This window comes from Temnothorax longispinosus, chromosome 12 (genome assembly GCF_030848805.1).
Source record: "Temnothorax longispinosus isolate EJ_2023e chromosome 12, Tlon_JGU_v1, whole genome shotgun sequence".
Taxonomy (NCBI): Eukaryota; Metazoa; Arthropoda; class Insecta; order Hymenoptera; family Formicidae; genus Temnothorax; species Temnothorax longispinosus.
The window spans coordinates 4,800,325-4,818,288 of record NC_092369.1 but is presented as its reverse complement, the minus strand read 5'-3'; the positions used below and the strand labels follow the sequence as shown (position 1 = coordinate 4,818,288).

Below are 17,964 nucleotides of genomic sequence, written 5' to 3'. Positions count from 1 at the left end.
AATAAAAGCTATCTATTACAATATTGGTAATGTGGATTATAATCAGAATATTCAGAATGTAACATTTTATTTTATTTCTATTTATCACAATGTAACACATTTCATTATTTCTATTTATCACAATACATATGTAACATATTTTATTTTATTTCTAAGCGCTTTTATTTTTTGTAATTTTTGGTTTTCTATCACCATTTTAGTTTTCTATCACATTTTATTTTGTTTCTAAACTTATTGTATTAACTTAGTAATAATTTTATTTATAGCTTTTTTATCTTTTGTAATTTTTGGTTTTCCACTTTCACATTTTGCAGTGCAAAAAGTGTACACAGCCTCTTCTCCTCCATTTTTGTACACTTCTTTCAAGTTTTCAAAACTGATATTTTGTTTCGCCATCCTTTTTAATAAATCTCGGGAAACAACATCTTTTAATAAATGTAATTGTTTAAATTTTCCTTAATGGTATTGTAGTGTATCGACTACATATATCGATATAATGACGCGGTTACGCTATACTAAGGCTGCGGTCCACTAAACGCTACAAATACTACGGAGCGTTTGTAGCGCTACGGTTGGTCCACTTAGCGCTACGAAACGCTACAACAGACCTGATGACGTCATGAATTACGTCATTATATTCGCTACCAAGACGCTCCAAATGCCCTTCCTCATGAGGTGGGTTAACTGTAGCGTTGCAGAAATCTGAAATCGGATTGATTCGAATACGGACGGTTGTAGTGTTGTTGTGTAGTATTGAAAATATCAAAATGCGAAAATTGCAATTGCTTGATGAAGAAAGTGGTGATATATATGTATTAAATGTGACAGAAGAAGATTATGTTCGTGCAGACGGTATATATTCCATAAGTATTGCATGCATTTCTGTATATATGTAGGAAAATTAGGTTAGGAAACTATTACTACGTTTACGCGAGTGTTACTTCTGTAGTAACTTATGATAATTCACCCGTTTACGCGGAGTAAATTATCGTAAGTTACTACAAAATCCCGTTTACGCGAAGGAAAATCCCGTTTAAGCGAAGGAATTATCGTAAGTTACTACAGAAGTAACGCTCGCGTAAACGTAGTATATGTGTAATTTGTCGGTACAAAATATCTCTTCCCTTTTCTTAGATTTAACATACCGTACCAAATTGCTGGAAAACGCAAAGAAAAATTTAAGAGAAAGCGATGATACAACAGAAAAAGAAGCTGTCGATGATAGTGAAACTTACAATGGTATGCTGTGTCTCGTATTTATTATTTTAAGTAAAGTTTAAATGAGTTTTTAATATAATATATATGTGTGTAACATTTATTTTTTCAGATGGTTTTAGATGGGTAAACCAAGCAGTCAGGTTATTGTTGGCAGCATACAAGGATCGTGAAGACCTGTTGATCAAAGGAAAAGTATCCGTAAAGAAATTTTGGGAAATAATTTCTCAAATATTAAAGGAAAAGTCCTACAACATTACAGGACCCCAATGTAAAAGCAAATTTCACAGTTTAAAAAAAACATATAAAAACATTAAAGACCACAACGCTAAAAGTGGCAACAACAGGCGCACTTGGCCTTTCTTCGATATGTATGTATCTTCATTATTTATTCACTGTCAGATTAAGAATAGAAATTAAATTATACAGGGTGTCCGAAAAATCGCCTACTCCACTTCGGGAGGTGATTCGGGACCCAAAAACAAGCAAAAAAGTTCCTGCAAACATAGGTCCGGAAATGAGCCGTTTCCGAGTTATAGGCACTTTTATGTTCAAAAATCGTAATTTAGAATCCGCTTGACATCCCTCTTTCTTAATTATTTCTTAAATTAAAAATTTTTATTTTTAAATATCAGCTAATTCATTAAAACTTAAACGATCCATTGATGAATACAGAAAGATTAGATACAACCTAAAAGTAAGGTGTTGTTAAATAATAATTTGAAACTTATTGAAAAGCCGTGATTTACTTACTGATTTTGAATAGGCGTGAAAACAACTGATTTCAAGTAGCCGTGAAAACAACTAATTTTGAATAGCCGTGAAAACAACTGATTTCAAGTAGCCGTGAAAACAACTGATTTTTTTAAAAAATAATGTAATCGTATTTACAAATATTGAAAAATTGAAAAAAAAAAATAAAAAAATTAAAAATATTTAAAAATAAAAATTTTTAATTTAAGAAATAATTAAGAAAGAGGGATGCCAAGCGGATTCTAAATTACAATTTTTGAACATAAAAGTGGCTATAACTCGGAAACGGCTTATTTCCGGACCTATGTTTGTATGAACTTTTTTGCTTGTTTTTGGGTCCCGAATCACCTCCCGAAGTGGAGTAGGCGATTTTTCGGACACCCTGTATAACTAAGAATCCAACTATGTATGTTATTTTACAGATTATGGACGAAATGTTTGGCCATAAACCATGGATGAATCCAATTCTAACTTTGGATTCTGCAAATGACATCCCATCTGGAAGTTCTATTTGCAGCAACAGTGACACCACATCTCCATCTCCAGAGATGTCTCTATCACCATCCTTACTTACTTCTACTAATGAAAGACCTAAAAAACGTAAGTAAAAATTGTTACATGAAGAAAATTTTGCAAATTACTTAATTATTTTATACAATATGGATACATAATGAATGGATTTTTTCATTGTCTTATCTTGGTTTTAGGTAAGAAAGTTGAAGAAACTGCTTTGGAAGATCTGGTTGCAATTGCGAAAGAAAATAAGGAAGAAAGAAAAAATATGTATGAAGAGACTGCGGCAAGACAAGAGCGACTGTTACATATTTTAGAAAGCATTGCCAACAAAATGTAATAAATTTTGTTGGCACAATAAGTGCAATTCTTATACCAATAATTTTTTTTTTAAACCAAAGCAAAGATAGTTTTTATTTTTATATTTTAATTGCAATATTTCACGTTAACATTACATATAACAAACACATATTAATATTAATGTCCGTTTTCACCAACGTTGTTTAACTTAAACCTTAGTTCAATTCACTCTTTGCCTGTTTTTAAGGGAGTCCATTAGAAAGAGACAAAGGGTGAATTGAACTAAGGTTCAAGTTAAACGACGTTGGTAAAAACGAACATAAATATAAGAAATATATAATACTAAACAATACTGAATATAATACTTAATATATAATAAATACTGCAAAGAAATACTAAACTTAAGAAATGAGATATTAATTAATATTAATAGGAAATATATATATATATATTTATATTTTTTTTAAATGTAAAACATGAAATATTGCAACTAAAAATGATATTGTCTTATAATCGAAAAGTATTATTTGTTTTCTTATTTTTGTGATATTAGTCTAAATAGATAAAGTATTAAGAGTTGCTTATAATTTTTTCATTGTATTACAGTGTTACTTGATTCTAAGTATTCTTATTTGTTCGCTTAAAGCAATTTCCATTTCACTCTTTTGTTATTAACATATTTATCAGTATTAGAATATTTTATGTATCAATACATACGATTATCTTGACTATAGAAAATATTATTTAACTCAGATTCGTTTTATATGAGTATTTGAAATTATAGTCAAAAAGCGTTTAATAAAAAGTACAAAAATATTTTGTATGTAATTAATAGAAGAAATAAAAGTCTAAATTGTGATTATATAGCGTAACTTTAATTATTAATTTATAATGTTAAACCATACATATAAATACTCTTGCATTTTGGTCGCAAACATAAAATATCACAATAATATATTATTTAACATATAATATCACTATCCTTCACGCATATCTCATACGAAGTGTTGCACATATGAGATTCCTCTTAGCCTCTGCTTCACCTCTATTATGCTCTGTATTTTGCACTCGCGTTTCAGGAAACACAACTTCAGTATCCAACAATAAGACCATTGCTTCCATTTCATCATTTCTCATCAAACAAATGTTATGTAACACACAGCATGCTAGAATATGATAAGGAATGCGCTCGACACTTTCTATCGCCAAATAATGAAGAAGGCTTCTCCAGCGTCCCTTAAGTAAGCCAATAGCTCTTTCCACAACCATACGAGAAGAGGAAAGACAAAAATTATAATTCTTTTGACGCTGTGTAAGATGGCCATTATCCGTGTATGGTACCATTAATTGTTTTGAAAGGGGATAAGCAGCATCACCTATTAAATGGCTATCATTAGGAAATTTTGATGGGTCTGCAATATAGTCTTGCAAAGTTGATAACCTGAATACACGAGCATCATGTACGGATTCTACGTTTCCAACATTTATATGTGTAAACACACGCATATGATCACAAACAACCTACAACCAAGAGCAATTATACTTAAAACATACAAGAATAAATTTAAAAATACTTATACTTTTTTATTACCAGTAACATAGTACAAACTAAAAAATTGTAAACCTGGGTTTGAATGGAATAATGTCCTTTTCTGTTAATATAAGCCTCTGGATTTTTCTTAAGAGCTGGTATATTAATATGTGTGCCATCTATTGCTCCAATAGTTCCTGGAAAGGCACCAACGTGAGAAAAACCTTGCTTAATTTCTTCAATTTTTTCTTCTGTCGGCCATTGTATAAATATTGAAGCAAGACCACATAATGCTTGAGTAACTCGTCGTACCGCTCTTATAGCTGTAGCTTTTCCTACTCCAAATCTAGTGTGTATTGATCTAAAATATGTTAATTAAATTAACAGAAAAGCATATTATTCCATCCAAGCCCAGGTTCGTAATATTTTACTTTGTACTGTGTTACTGGTAGTAAAAGAAATATAAACATTTTTATATTTATTCCTGTATTTTTAAAAGTATATAATTGGTTTTGTTTATAAGTAGTTTAAGCAATTTTTGGCGATTGTTTGGTATGGTTTGGTACATGTATCAAAGTTGCTATCGGTGGTTGCTATTGGTTCTGGTGCAATTTGGTATCCTTTGGTTGCTTATACCAGAGTCGCCAAAAATCGCCTTTTATGATCATATGTGTCTGCTTACACATGTAAATGTTGGAAACGTAGGATTTGTACATGCTTTTTAAATTTATGATCATTTATTAATATTACAGAGTATGATTCATACCTGTAAGAATCTGGCGTTGCCATACGCCATAAAGCAATTAAAAATTGTTTTTCTGGTGATATCATTTCATTACCATTTGCAGTTCTTTGCAATCGTTCTGCAATCTGTCCTAAGACAAACTCAAATGTCTCTGGCAACATTTTAAAAATAAAGGAATGTTTTTATGAGCGTTTAATACGGAGGATAGGTAATAATAGAAATTGTAATAAAAGAAATATGTAATAAAAGGAAATTATAATAAAAGAAATATATGAGGAATAAATTGTAATAAAAGAAGATAATAGAATTAATTTTACCTAAAATGGCTTTTAAACTCCATTGCACTAAGTGACGGGACAATATTTTCCACGTAACCCTCAATTTTAGGAATACTTTCCCGTTTTGTTTTACCTTTTTCTATTACTGATTTTATACATGCATTATATATTACATCATCTTCATCATCTTCGAATAAAGATGGAATATCAAAAACATCCATACTAGCTATTACAATAGGTATTATCGGTATATTACGTTCCATTCTGATTCACGCTATTGTGCTAATCACATGCTACCACTGCTACAAGTGCTACAGCCTGGTCCACTTGTATAGCGATTGTAGCACTCGAAGCGTTCGTGGACCGCTCCTTTCATAGCACTTGGAGCGTGGCGTTTGGAGCATTTGGTAGCGCTTACTGGACCGCAGCCTAAGTTGGCCCGCCTGTTGTATGCGTGCGGGCCGCTCTCTCTGTGCCGTGGGTTTGCTTTATATACCACGTGTTGATTTACATTCTTCATATATAATAAAGTTAGTTAGAAATCAGAAACGGAGAGCATGAATTTTGGTTACCGACAAAGTCAAATTATATTGTAATTGATCTGATACAGAAGTTTCGTATGGTTTCATGTATTTCAATAAATCATCTTCTTTTTTAAGAAATTTAATTAACTTCTGAAGAACTAAAACATCGAAAGTTGCATTATGAAAGTTTTCCAGAACGTCAGGACCCAAAATGTCTTCAGCTAATGTTGACAATTTAAACAATCCTGGACCTTTCCGTTCTGGAATAGTTATTTGTGTAACAAGTGCGGGAAGTTGAGAATTGGACACGGGTGCGGAGTGGACTCGCCTTCGGCTCGTGCGATCACCCGCACGCGTGTCCAATTCTCAACCCGCACGTGTTACACACCCTATTATTATATTACAAAGTGCATGGAAAGTGGCCCATTATTGCGCGCGCGTCATCTGTGCGACGGATGGCCAATTCCACACACGAGTCGAAACAGTGCGGTAATGTTACATTACCGAACTGTTTTGACTCGTGTATGGAATTGGCTATTTGTCGCACAGATGGCGCGCGCGTAATGGGCCACTTTCCACGCACGTGTAATATAAAAGCTTTTTTGAAAACTGTCAACGTGTCAACAAATCCAACTATATTAGTAAAATCTAAGTAAACATTATTTTTAACCATTGCTCTGAGTAGTCGCGGAACATCGAACTTAGCGTTATGTGCGACGTGTACACTCATTTTCTCTGAACAACTTAAAAATCGATTAAGAGCAATTAAAGCATCTTTTATATGAATTGTGGAAACTATTTCATTATTTAAATGCAAATGTCCTTCTATAATACTTAAACCTGTTATATTCATTACAGCAGGTGAGGTTGCGTCGGGATTACATAAACATTAAATTCGCGATTTTCTGATATTGCAGCTATTTGTAAAATGTCGTCAGTCATACTTAGACCACCAGTTTCAAGATCAAAATAAATTACATTATAAGCAAAAGATACTGATTCGGTAAAAGTTGTTTGTGTAGGTGTTACATTCATACCACAATTCGATACATTCATACTACAATTCGATTTATATGTTACACCTTCTAAACTCTCCATTTTTTTCTTAACTGTTCTCTCTTTATTACTAACTAGCATGCCCCGCGGCTTCGCCAGCGGTCTCACACGCGTGGAAAATCCCTTTTAGATTCCCTTTGTGACACTCCCCGGGAAATCATCGATGTCAAGCAACAAGGTGCCGGTATACTACTTGGATGGGTGACCGGCTGAGAGAGCGGATTGGACAAATGCGCGGCGGCTATACGCACATGGCTTAATATATTTTTTTTGTTCCGGTAACAAAATATTTCATTTTTCACATATCAACAAATAGTTTTTACGTCAGTAACAAAATTTTGTTTTCTAATACAAAACATTTTTCTCAGTGTAAAATGTATTTGAAATATCTCTGAAGTGTTTCTGCAATATTTCGTAGATATATTTCAGAAATATTGCAGTAATATTACCGAAATATTGCCGAAATCTTTCAGCAAAGTTGCATTTGAAATAATTGTGCCGATTGAAACATTGCAGAAATGTTGCAGAAACGGTCGTGAAATATTTCTGAAATATTGATGAAAGGTGTAATATTTCAAATGGAATTTTGCAGAAATGTTTTTGAAATATTACATGCCGAGTGGGATAGTATAGAAACAAATATAAAATGTAAAATTATTAAATTAATTAAAAAAATATTTTAAAGTAACACAATTTGAACTTATTTATTAAATGTGTTAAAATTTATAGAAAAAGAGTGTTGATTTGACTCTTTAACAGAAATGGGAATAAAAATTTACAGAAAAAAAATGTTGATTTTACTCTTTAACACAAATGGAAGTAAAAATTTACAGAAAAGGAGTGTTGATTTTACTCTATAACAGAAGTGGGGTGACTGCGCATATAAATTCAACGTAGTCTCGACGCGTCTCGACGCGTTTCGACGTCGCTCATTGCCGCGCGGCAAGCGTCATATGATTTCGACGTAGTCTCGACGCGTTTCGACGTCGCTCATTGCCGCGCGGCAAGCGTTTCCGCGTTCCAGTAAACGTATGTACAAGAGTCAACAGCGGGCCTTCGTATTCTTCTTATTCAAACCTAATCTTACCTATAATTCTTTTTCTCTTTTTTTCTCTAATTCACTTTCTAATTTCCTTAAATCGCACCTTTTCTCACCCTTTTCTATTTCTTTACCTTTCCTTTTATACGTTTTCTTTTTTCTCGTCTTCCCAAATATTTCTATCTTCTGCCTTTCAATTTTTAACTTATAATTTCTATCCAATTCAAATTTATCATAAGCCTCGTTCAGAAAATTTATCATAAGCCTCGTTCAGAATTTTATCTAAATTATCGTCCAGTACTATAATTAATTATTTTTTAAATTCACCTTAATTATTTATTTAAATTAAAATTTTAAAATTCATACATTTGTATTATAAGCAACTTAAAAATGTATTAAGACAATTCATGTATACCTCTGTTGACGTCACTTCCTTAATTATTTTAACTTTGCCACTCTCTAAATCCACTAATCGACCTCTTTCCTTAATAAGCATTTATAAGCAGTAGGAGGGTAACATATACTCCTGCTTTAGGGATCTTTCTTGCGGTTAGCGGGGTCGGGGGGGGCTTTGCTGCCGCGGGGGGAGCGCCGTAAGCGGTGGGCGAGGGGGTCGAGGGACGGTGTTAAGGGTCACCAGAGGGGGGGCTATGCGGGGGGAAGAGATTACTGGGCGAGAGGGGGAGCGCGACGCGAGGGGAACACATGGGGTAAGGTTGGGTGTGGCAGGGCCGCCAACGGGGGCTCGGCGCGGGGCAGGGCTGCCAACGGGGGCTCGTTGCGGGGACTTGGGCGTTTTCCGAGAGGGCGCTCGGAGCGGCGCTCGTGCCGTTACCGACCGTTTTGGAGAATCGCGGGCCAATATTTTTTTGTTTGTTTTTTTTCTTTGTCGTCGTCGCTCGCGCGCGTTCGAACTCGTTCGAGGTCGCTCCTCTGCGGGGCCGCTGGCGTTTTCCGAGAGGGCGCTCGGAGCGGCGCTCGCGCCGTTACCGACCGTTTTGGAGAATCGCGGGCCAATATTTTTTTGTTTGTTTTTTTTCTTCGTCGTCGTCGCTCGCGCGCGTTCGGGCGCGTCCGAACTCGTTCGAACTCGTTCGAGGTCGCTCCTCTCGACGTGTCGGGGGTGGGGGGAGAACGACGCGTTCGAGGTGGTTCGTTTCGCGGGGGGTCTCGCGCGCCCGTCTTCGTCGTCGTCGTTTTTTTTTTTTTTACTATCGGTCCGAAGGTCGTTTCGATCCGCGTCGCGGACGACGCGATCGCCGCGACCGCGGGGGGTAAGCGCGGTCGCGCGGAGATGGGTATACGGATTTGGGAAAAAGGGGAAACAGAAAGAGAAAGCGCACAGATGAGATACGCATATATTGTTTTTTTTTATTCAAAAATAATACAAGCGCGTTTACATTGTTTCGCTCACGCGAATATATACATTTCGTAGACGCGACATCGTTATAAGGATTGGAAACAGAGCGCGGCTATCTCGCAGTCGACGATGTTGTCAGGATCGAAGAAATCGCTCTTCAGTATCGCAGTCTGAACCGAAGTTTCCATTTTCATCGCGGCGGCGGCTATCTCCCGATAGCGCGAAAACTTTGCGTCGACCTCCTCGGTCGCCGCGCTCAGCGCACGGACGACGCGATCCACGCAAAATTGGAGATCGTACAGCGTGAGCAGGGTTTTGCGCACTATCGCCACGCGAGCCAGGTTGGGTAGCTCCATACGTACGATCGGCCCGTTGTTGATCACTCCGAATCGCAGCGTCATCCCTCCGATCGACATCGGCGAGGGGGGGTGAGTTACGTCGGAGAGAGCGCGTTCCATGCACGACAATACGTCGCGCTTGCGCTCGACCAGTCCTTTCCACATGTCGAGCGTCAAGGAGATTTCCCTGCCTTGTTTGTCTCCCAGGGCGATATCCACGTACGAAGGCGTGGTATGAATACTGTACCACGGCGACTTGATCGTGATACCTATGGCTATGTACTTGTAGCCAGTCGTCGTCAGCAGATAACGCGTCGTCAGGACGCGCACAGAGGGTAATTCGACGGGCTGGTCGGTGGGAGGGCGAAAGTTGAAACAAAACTCCTGATGATGACGACGACGATCGTCCTCGACGGGCGCGTCGGTGGGAGGATGAGAGCTGCGACGCGACTCCTGGCGACGAGGAAGATAATGGCGATCGTCCATCGAACTGATCATCCGCCTTTTATTGCCGTTGTCGTTCGCCTCCGAATCCGTCGTCTCCGTAGGGGAAATACTCCTCGGCGCGGGTCGATCGGCCAACGTCGAGAACATTTCGCGCCGCGGTAACCGTTCGTTTCTGATTTTTTTTCCGACGCGTCGTATTCGGCTGACGACGCGACACTGATGCCTTGGGAGGGACACGTCGGTATAAGTAGGAAAGATCTGACTTATGTCGCGCGTGGCGCGGTGTGGGAAATTTGCGCGGTCCTCTACTTCTTTCGGCGGATGCGGAGATCGGAGAGCCGAACCCCGGTGTCGTCATCGTTCCAATAATCGCTCGCCGCCGACGTTAGCGAGTTATCGTTGAGGCGTACGATTCGATCGAGGAGATCGCGCAACTGCTGCAGCAGTTCGGCCTTAGGGCAGACGATATTCAGCATCCGCAGATCGAATTTACCGGCTGACGAGACGGTCCTCGTAAATTCGTTGAATTTGTAGAACTGCGCCCGAGTGGTGAAGTACAGATTGCCGTCGACGTAGCGGAAGATCGACGTCACGCCGGTCGGTATTCCGGGAAACGTCGCCTCGAGGGGTGTGAATTTGGCGACTCTCTTGTCCTTGTCGCATTCGTCTATCTCGCCCACCGCGTTACCGTTGAACACCACGTAGGAACGTCCTCTGTGGGTGTTCACCGCTCCGTTGATCAACGTGTTTTCGGGAAATCCGAGTTCCTGCAGGGTCTTCGGCCAACCTGGCCGCAGACTAAATTCCGGATATTGAACCAAGTATACCAAATTATCTACGAACACCACGAGATCGCCGGACGGGGATTGATAGGCGGCGATCACGCGCGTGTAATTGTCGTGAAGAAAACTCATGTGACTCGAGAGGGCTAAAGGTCCGTTGTACGTCCTACCGTCCAGATCGATCGACCAAACGTAACGCTTGTACGAGATGTACATTCGATTTTCCAAAATCAATATCCCGTTCACGCGATCGAGGCTGCACAGGTCCGGCGACGGCGGCGGCGGCGGCGGCAGCGGCGCCGGCGTCGGCGTCCGACGCGGCGGGTCGTTCGTAATTGTTTCACCGTACAAACGTTGAATGTCGGCGATGTCGTTTTGGTCGAGCTTCACCGGATACTGCTGGTCCGGCTGTATCGCGAACATCACCGATGTTTTGCGCCCGTTGTGCACCAATCCGAGGGAGTGGCCGATCTCGTGCGTCAGCGTGTAATGCAAGGAAAACTTAACCGCGGGATGTTTGTTGACGTAAATGTGCCACGGCTCGTCCCCGTCGACGTGCACCTCGGAGACGAACCCCGCTTGGTCCGTCGGGAGAGACGCGTGGGCGAGCACGTTGCCGGGGCCGTCGAATTTGTCCGAGCAAAATGCTCCGTTTACCTTGGTGTTCGTGTTATAGTGACGTAGGCGTCGCCAAGATATTATAATGTCGGCATTCGGCGTTTCGGAGTGTTCGAACGTCAATGCCGAATGCTGTGACCACAGGTCGAACGCGGTCCGCGCCGTGTTCAGCTCGGTCCCGTCGGCTAAGTGAAAATGCCACGTCAGGTGCGTCTTCGGCCATTTGGACAGGCTCGCTTTCGTTCCGTGCTTCAGGATATCTAGGAAACCGCATCGCGGTTTTCTCATAAATTGCAGCGTTTCGTTGTTGGGCGTTCCGTCGCCGGGTAAATCGTAGTAATTCTGAAGATCCTCGAAGGCTTTGCGAAGAACGTCGTTTCGTCTCTGAGCCGGAACCGCGTCCACGTCTTTGGACAGATATCCGTATTTCTGCAGGTAATCGAACGTGAGCGCGTAATTTTCGTCCGTAATTGTGGAATTGATGCACCCCGCGGCGATAAAACACGCGGTTAACGTGATTACGCGCGCGAGCCGCATCGTCGAGAGCGAGAGAGAGACGGTGAAACCGCGATGACGGCGCGTTGCGGTTTGAGCGCGATCTCGACGAGCGCTCCGGATGCGAACGTTTACGCGATGACGCTCGTTAGCGACAACGCGGATAAGTGGCGGCGCGGCGGGGGGTCTCGGGCGTGAAAAAAAATGCGTCGAAGATCCCGGCGGATGAGTCGGCCCGATAAGGAAAAAATTGCGTCAACGATTCCGGCGGATGAGTCGGTTTGATAAAAAAAAATGCATTAATTATTTTCCTCGATGCGTATTTTCCCTCGATGCATATTTTCCTCAACGCAATAAAATGCTATTCTTAGTATATTTTTTACCGCAACATCCTCTTTTTTTGTTGCACTTTCTCGGTATATAAAGAGTTCGCGGCTAGACTTGGGTGTAGTTTACCCGAATTTTTTTTTTACGCGAACTATTGCATACCGCCGAGACATATAATGGATAAAGTGCACGAACTTTGCGCGATGTGCGACAAAATGCAGACCCACGTAGCTCACGTAGCTACGGCTACGGACGATTTCCACCGAGCGATCCTGCAGTTGCAGGATCGACTATTCAACATCGTGCAAAGATCGCCGTCTTGTTTCTATTTGACGGTGTGCGTCGACGAGGACGCACATATGCGGGATCGATTGTAAGTGTACTAACGTTAAATTATATATTTTTTTAAATAACGCTGTTTATTTATCGATAATATTTATCAATAATATATTTTTGACGCAGAGGACTCATTGTCTCCCTGTTGCGAAAAGCGCGCAACCACATCCGGTTGTACGCCGCAAGAATCAGAAGCATCGACCGCGATGTCGCGCGCTTCGACCGCGACGATCGCGACGATAAGGACGGCGACGAAAATGACGACGAGGAAGAGAGCGACCGAGGAAATATTGACTTTGATATTATAGATGTTGGCGGTGATGTGGAGGCCCAAGTATGAGCTTCCTTATCTAATAAGTAAAAAGTTGTAACGATAAATGAGTCAAATATATATTAGACCGTCGTGAGACAGGTTAGTTTTACCCTACTGATGACCAGTCATTGCGATAGTAATCCTGCTCAGTACGAGAGGAACCGCAGGTTCGGACATTTGGTTCACGCACTCGGTCGAGCGGCCGGTGGTGCGAAGCTACCATCCGTGGGATTATGCCTGAACGCCTCTAAGGCCGTATCCTCTCTAGTCAAAGGTGGCAATGATATCTCTAGGAGTCTCGTGAGTCGAAAGGCTCAAAACAATGTGACACACTTACTAGGCGGCCGGTCCCCCTCGCGGGGGCCGGTCGTCGCACGAGTCCGGTTTGCCGTACGGCGCCTCTGCCCGTCGTCGAGATCTCACCGCTTACGACGGCACGGCGTCTAACGGTCGAACATGAGTTTCGCGAGTTCGATGTCGAGACTCGGAATCGTCTGTAGACGACTTAGGTACCTGGCGGGGTGTTGTACTCGGTAGAGCAGTTACCACGCTGCGATCTGTCGAAAAATATATAAAATATATATAATTAAAATAAATATTCATTATAAAGCTGTATAACAATACTGAAATAAATATATACTACATAAAGTAGTAAATATAATGTAGTATATAGTATAGTATAGTATAGTAAACATCCGTGACCGGCCATTGTTACGCGCTCGACATTATCGCGCTCCCGCGACCGACCATTTTCGCGCGCTCGGTAGCATATAATGTATACGTATATAAATACGGAGCCGGAGGTGGTATGCGAAAAGAGGAACACTGTTTGTCATAGATTTTACGTCGATTTTTATTCGAAAAAATATAGATAGAAGGATATATATGATACAATGGAGTAAAATAAACGATTAAACACAATATATACAAAATAAAAAAACGAGCAACGCAATAAGATAAAACGATTAATACATTAAAAAATGAAATTATATTAAACCAGTAATATATAACGTTTTTTACACAAATTTATAAAGTAATTAAATTCGCGGAGTCGATGCTGGCGAAACATTTGCGTCGCTCGATCCACCAATCGCGCAACTTCATCACGTTTTCCATGGCGCAGCACCGTTGGTGACGCCGGCAGCGAAACGCGCGATCGGCGCGAAGAGACTCCAACCGATCGACGTCCTCGTACTCCGCGTCGACGGTCACGATCGTCGCGTCGACGTCGCCGAGAATCTCCTGCAGCCATCTCTTCTTCTCGAGACCTTTCACGTAGATTCGCGCGTTGGGCGTCTCCTCCGTCTCACACAACTCGTCCAGGTTGTCGCACACCGCGTTTCGAATGATCGTCTTCGCCTGGCGATAGTCCGTGTCGCCGTCCTCCCAACGAAGGCCGTGATGGTTCGCTATCAACCAACTGGCCCTCGCTTTCTCGGAGCTCGTCAGCAGATTCCAACTCATCGGCGCGCGAAACACGTGATGCGCGAGCACGCGCGTCTCGCTTCGCAGCACGGCTACCTCCTTCGCGACGAATCTGCCGCCCACCGTGAATCCTTGCAGGTCGACGAAGATCGTCGTCGTCGTTGCCGCTGTTGCCATTGCGTCGGCGCGCGTTGGAAAAAAATTAAAGAACAGACGTTCGTTTAAGTTGCTCGTTCCTAACAGAGTCTGAGAAACGATGGAAGGAACCCGCGAATTTATATATTCCTCGTTTCCGGGATAAAACAACCCCACAACCACATTTTTCCGTTTCCCGGATGAGGTATCCTCGCAATCGCATTTTCAGTTTCCCGGATGAGGTATCTCCACAACCTCAATTTCCGTTAGATAATTTTGCGCACCACGTTAGTCAGCGGACTGTACTCGATGACGCGATCGTGAACGATGAGACAAAAAGCTGTGGTTTTCGGCGGAATGTTTTCCTTGTTTTCGAACTCGATGCGCACGTCCACGGTGGCGCTCTTCACCGATTCGTTTTGACGGGAACAATCGATCACCGCGAGCAAAGCTACCCGCGCGAATTCGCGCGGGGAGAGGAGCGCGTCGTCGCGACCGTTCCCGTAGTACGCTCCTCGAAATTTCGCGTACATCTCGTACAGCACGGCGAACTTGTCGCTCTCGAAATCCACGTTCACGTCATCGTAGGGATAGAATTCCGAGTTGAGATACAATTTCACGTTGGCGAGCGCGCAATGATCGAACTTCGAGGCGTCGCCCGCGAATTCGTTTCGCCGTCCGGTCTGCAGCGCGAATATGACGTATCGCGGCTTTTCCAATTGCGGCGCGGCTTTCACGGCCCACGAATGCTTGGTCGTGCTCTGCAGCAGGGGAAATTCGTACAGATCCCAAGAGCGAAAGCCCGCGCTCAGAAATCGTCCGCTCTCCAACGTTCGCAACAGCGATAATTTAGTCACGTCGTTCAGCGCCACGTGAGGCATACGCCATTGCACTTTCAACAACGTAATTTTAGGATCCTTGGCCGGATCTCTCGGCACGGTCTTCTTCGGATCTACGACGCAGTTGTGGTCGCTACGAGAGCGTATCAGGATAAGCTCGTGTCGCGCGTTTATCACCACGCGTCTGTAGTCCTCGCAGAAACCCAAAAGAATATTCAAAGGTACGCAAAAGTTGAATTGATGGGACGCGTTGTTCAGATTCGATTCGCTCGTCGGATAACTCCATCCGGCGTTCTGCAGTTTTCTGGCTCGTTCGACGGTCAGCGACACGTAGTTCTTTATCGTGCTGGTTATGCCGACGTTTCTACACCGGTCGATCTCCACGCCGTCGAGCTCGTATCGAATTTCGTCGAACATAAACGCGACGCAGTTGTTGACTAATTTCGCGTATTGTTCCTCATTCGTCGCGCCGTCGTCGTTGAGTCGTCCCTCGACGTACAGAAAACTGTCGCACGGCAGCGTATACAGATCCTGCTGCTGTATGGGTATTCGTATCTCGTCGTTGTGTCCGAACGTCGTGTTGACGTACGGGTTATACGTGTGAGTCTCGATTCCGACGATGCGCTCGTCGAAGATCGGCTCACCGCCGATACTCAGGATGTCGGCCATGGTTTTTCCTCTCGAGGTAGAAACGACTCGACGGTGACGCGTTTCTCACGGCGAGACCCAGCGATCGTAGGAACCTGACGTTGGCGTTGCTGAGAACGGCTCCCCCTCCTCCGCCTCTTCTCTTTCCTACGCTTCCGATCTCGTCGTAGAACGGGCTAGCTCGCTCGTTCGTACAATTCGCGCTAAATCCGTTCAGAACGAGCATCCCTCCTCTCGCTCTCTCTTTTTTCAGGGATACGCGCACACACACACACTAACCGTGACGACGACGTGCAATCTGATCGTTATCTCCTCGCCGCGAAAGTCGATCAGCCGATCTTTCTGATGCACGACTCGCACCGTGATATCGGTGACGTTTCGCGCGACGATCGGGAGGTAAATGATCTGCGTCGGAGTCGGAGTCTCCGACAGTTTATATCCCGGTGGAACTTTCGGCGCGAATTCGTGTATCGCGTGCACCGAGCGTCCGTTGCTGTACGCTCCCGCGGTGATACTGCACTCGATGCGAATTATGTTCAAGGTCATGACGTCAACGGGTCCGTCGAAAACGTATTATTTGTTCGGTTTTAGGATACGATCGCTCGAGAAACCCAAAAGAGAACCGATGTTGTTCGGTTTTGTAAAATTCACTCGGTAGGCGCACTTTATCTCGCTTCTCATGGTATTCTCGTTGGCGCGAAGATCGAGCACTCTGTCGCCACCGTCGTTGTCCCCGTATACGTCATAACCGTCGCCATCGTCGTCGTCGTCGTCTTCGTCCACGTATACGCGATAAACCTCGTCGTCGGCTTCGTCCTTCTCCGTTCGGTTTTTTTCTTTTACCCGTCCAGCGTCGTCGGTCCGCGGTTTTCCCCCTTTCTCCTTAATTTTGTCTCTCTCGCGGGCGCGACGTTCGCGATGGAGAAGAACGGCGCGCAGATATCTGCTCACGGCTCGTAGCTCGTACGAACCTTCCGGAACGACGATTCTCCGGTCGTCCTCGCCGTAGTAGAAGCGATTGTTCGCGGACGTAACGTTCGGTATCGAATTGTACGTCTCAAAAGTCGCCAAACCCAGCTCGTATTCGCCGTCGCTCAGATCCAAAGCGGGAAAGTGACTCGCCGTGAGAACGCTGCCGGTCCCGGTCAACGTGAGCGTCAGCGACATCGCGGGAGAACGTCGATTGTCCGCCCGCTCCCCCCCAATCGATCTTGCGAAGAAATCGCAGGCACAGCTGTCCGCAGATTCTCTGATCGAATGTCTGGAACGCGCGACGATTGTACGTCACGACCGCGCTCTCGCCGCCACCGTCGCCGAGATACCGCGCGAGATCCCTCGGCGGGCGGAGATTTCCAAACGCGTCGAAGTAGATCGCATCGCCGAGTTCCCTTTTTTCGCGTAAGCGACCCAATGCGTGCCCGGGCCCACCGCGTCGTCAAGATTCACGATGCCGCACTCCGCGCGTCGCACCCTCGTCGGCAGAGCGTCGCGCATAAATACCCCGCGGAAGAACGGCACGCGCAGGCGACGCGCCGTTCGATCGAGCTGCTCGTCAGTCGTGACGCCGTACGGAGGTAGACGCGTTAACCTCGCCTTCTTACGCGAGGTTTTTTTTTTCGCCGACTCTCCTCGCGCCACCTCCGCGCTTCTTATACGGCGCGAGGTACAACCCGCGACCCTCCATCGCGCGATTGTGTCGCTGCAATTCGTCGAGCTGTTTTTGCGCCGCTTTGTTGGCGCTCACCGCTTTGGCCACGCCGGCCGCGCCACCGATTAAGGAACCGAGAGCGCCCAACATCGGTAGAAAGGGCAAGAAGCCGCCGCGTTTCGCCGTCGGAAGTATCCTCCGCTTCTTCCTTCTCGTCTTCGCGCTTCTCCTCAATCCCGTTCCTTTTCTCGTTTTCCTTTTGCGTTCCATACCCATGCCCAGCTTCGTCTTCGTCTTCA

The 17,964-nt window shown here is 43.7% G+C and overlaps 3 protein-coding genes and 1 long non-coding RNA gene across 4 annotated transcripts; 1 reads left to right on the top strand and 3 right to left on the bottom strand.

Moving 5' to 3' along the window:
- Nucleotides 1-693: 693 nt before the first annotated feature.
- Nucleotides 694-1,389, top strand: LOC139822891 (uncharacterized). Its single transcript, XR_011734634.1, has 3 exons — nt 694-852; nt 1,135-1,239; nt 1,328-1,389. It is a non-coding gene; the product is annotated as an uncharacterized lncRNA (long non-coding RNA).
- A 2,009-nt stretch (nt 1,390-3,398) lies between these two features.
- On the bottom strand, nt 3,399-5,763 carry LOC139822881 (putative nuclease HARBI1). Its single transcript, XM_071795049.1, has 3 exons — nt 5,079-5,763; nt 4,406-4,673; nt 3,399-4,302 (listed from the first exon to the last, which is right to left on the bottom strand). Exons 1-3 carry the CDS (start codon nt 5,216-5,218, stop codon nt 3,766-3,768), a joined length of 945 nt encoding a protein of 314 aa, XP_071651150.1. The 5' UTR covers nt 5,219-5,763; the 3' UTR covers nt 3,399-3,765.
- Nucleotides 5,764-10,404: 4,641 nt separating this feature from the next.
- LOC139822709 (stromelysin-1-like) lies at nt 10,405-12,036 on the bottom strand. Its single transcript, XM_071794662.1, has one exon. It carries the CDS (start codon nt 12,034-12,036, stop codon nt 10,405-10,407), a length of 1,632 nt encoding a protein of 543 aa, XP_071650763.1.
- Nucleotides 12,037-14,796: 2,760 nt separating this feature from the next.
- On the bottom strand, nt 14,797-16,038 carry LOC139822708 (uncharacterized). The gene has a single exon (XM_071794661.1). It carries the CDS (start codon nt 16,036-16,038, stop codon nt 14,797-14,799), a length of 1,242 nt encoding a protein of 413 aa, XP_071650762.1.
- Nucleotides 16,039-17,964: the final 1,926 nt, after the last annotated feature.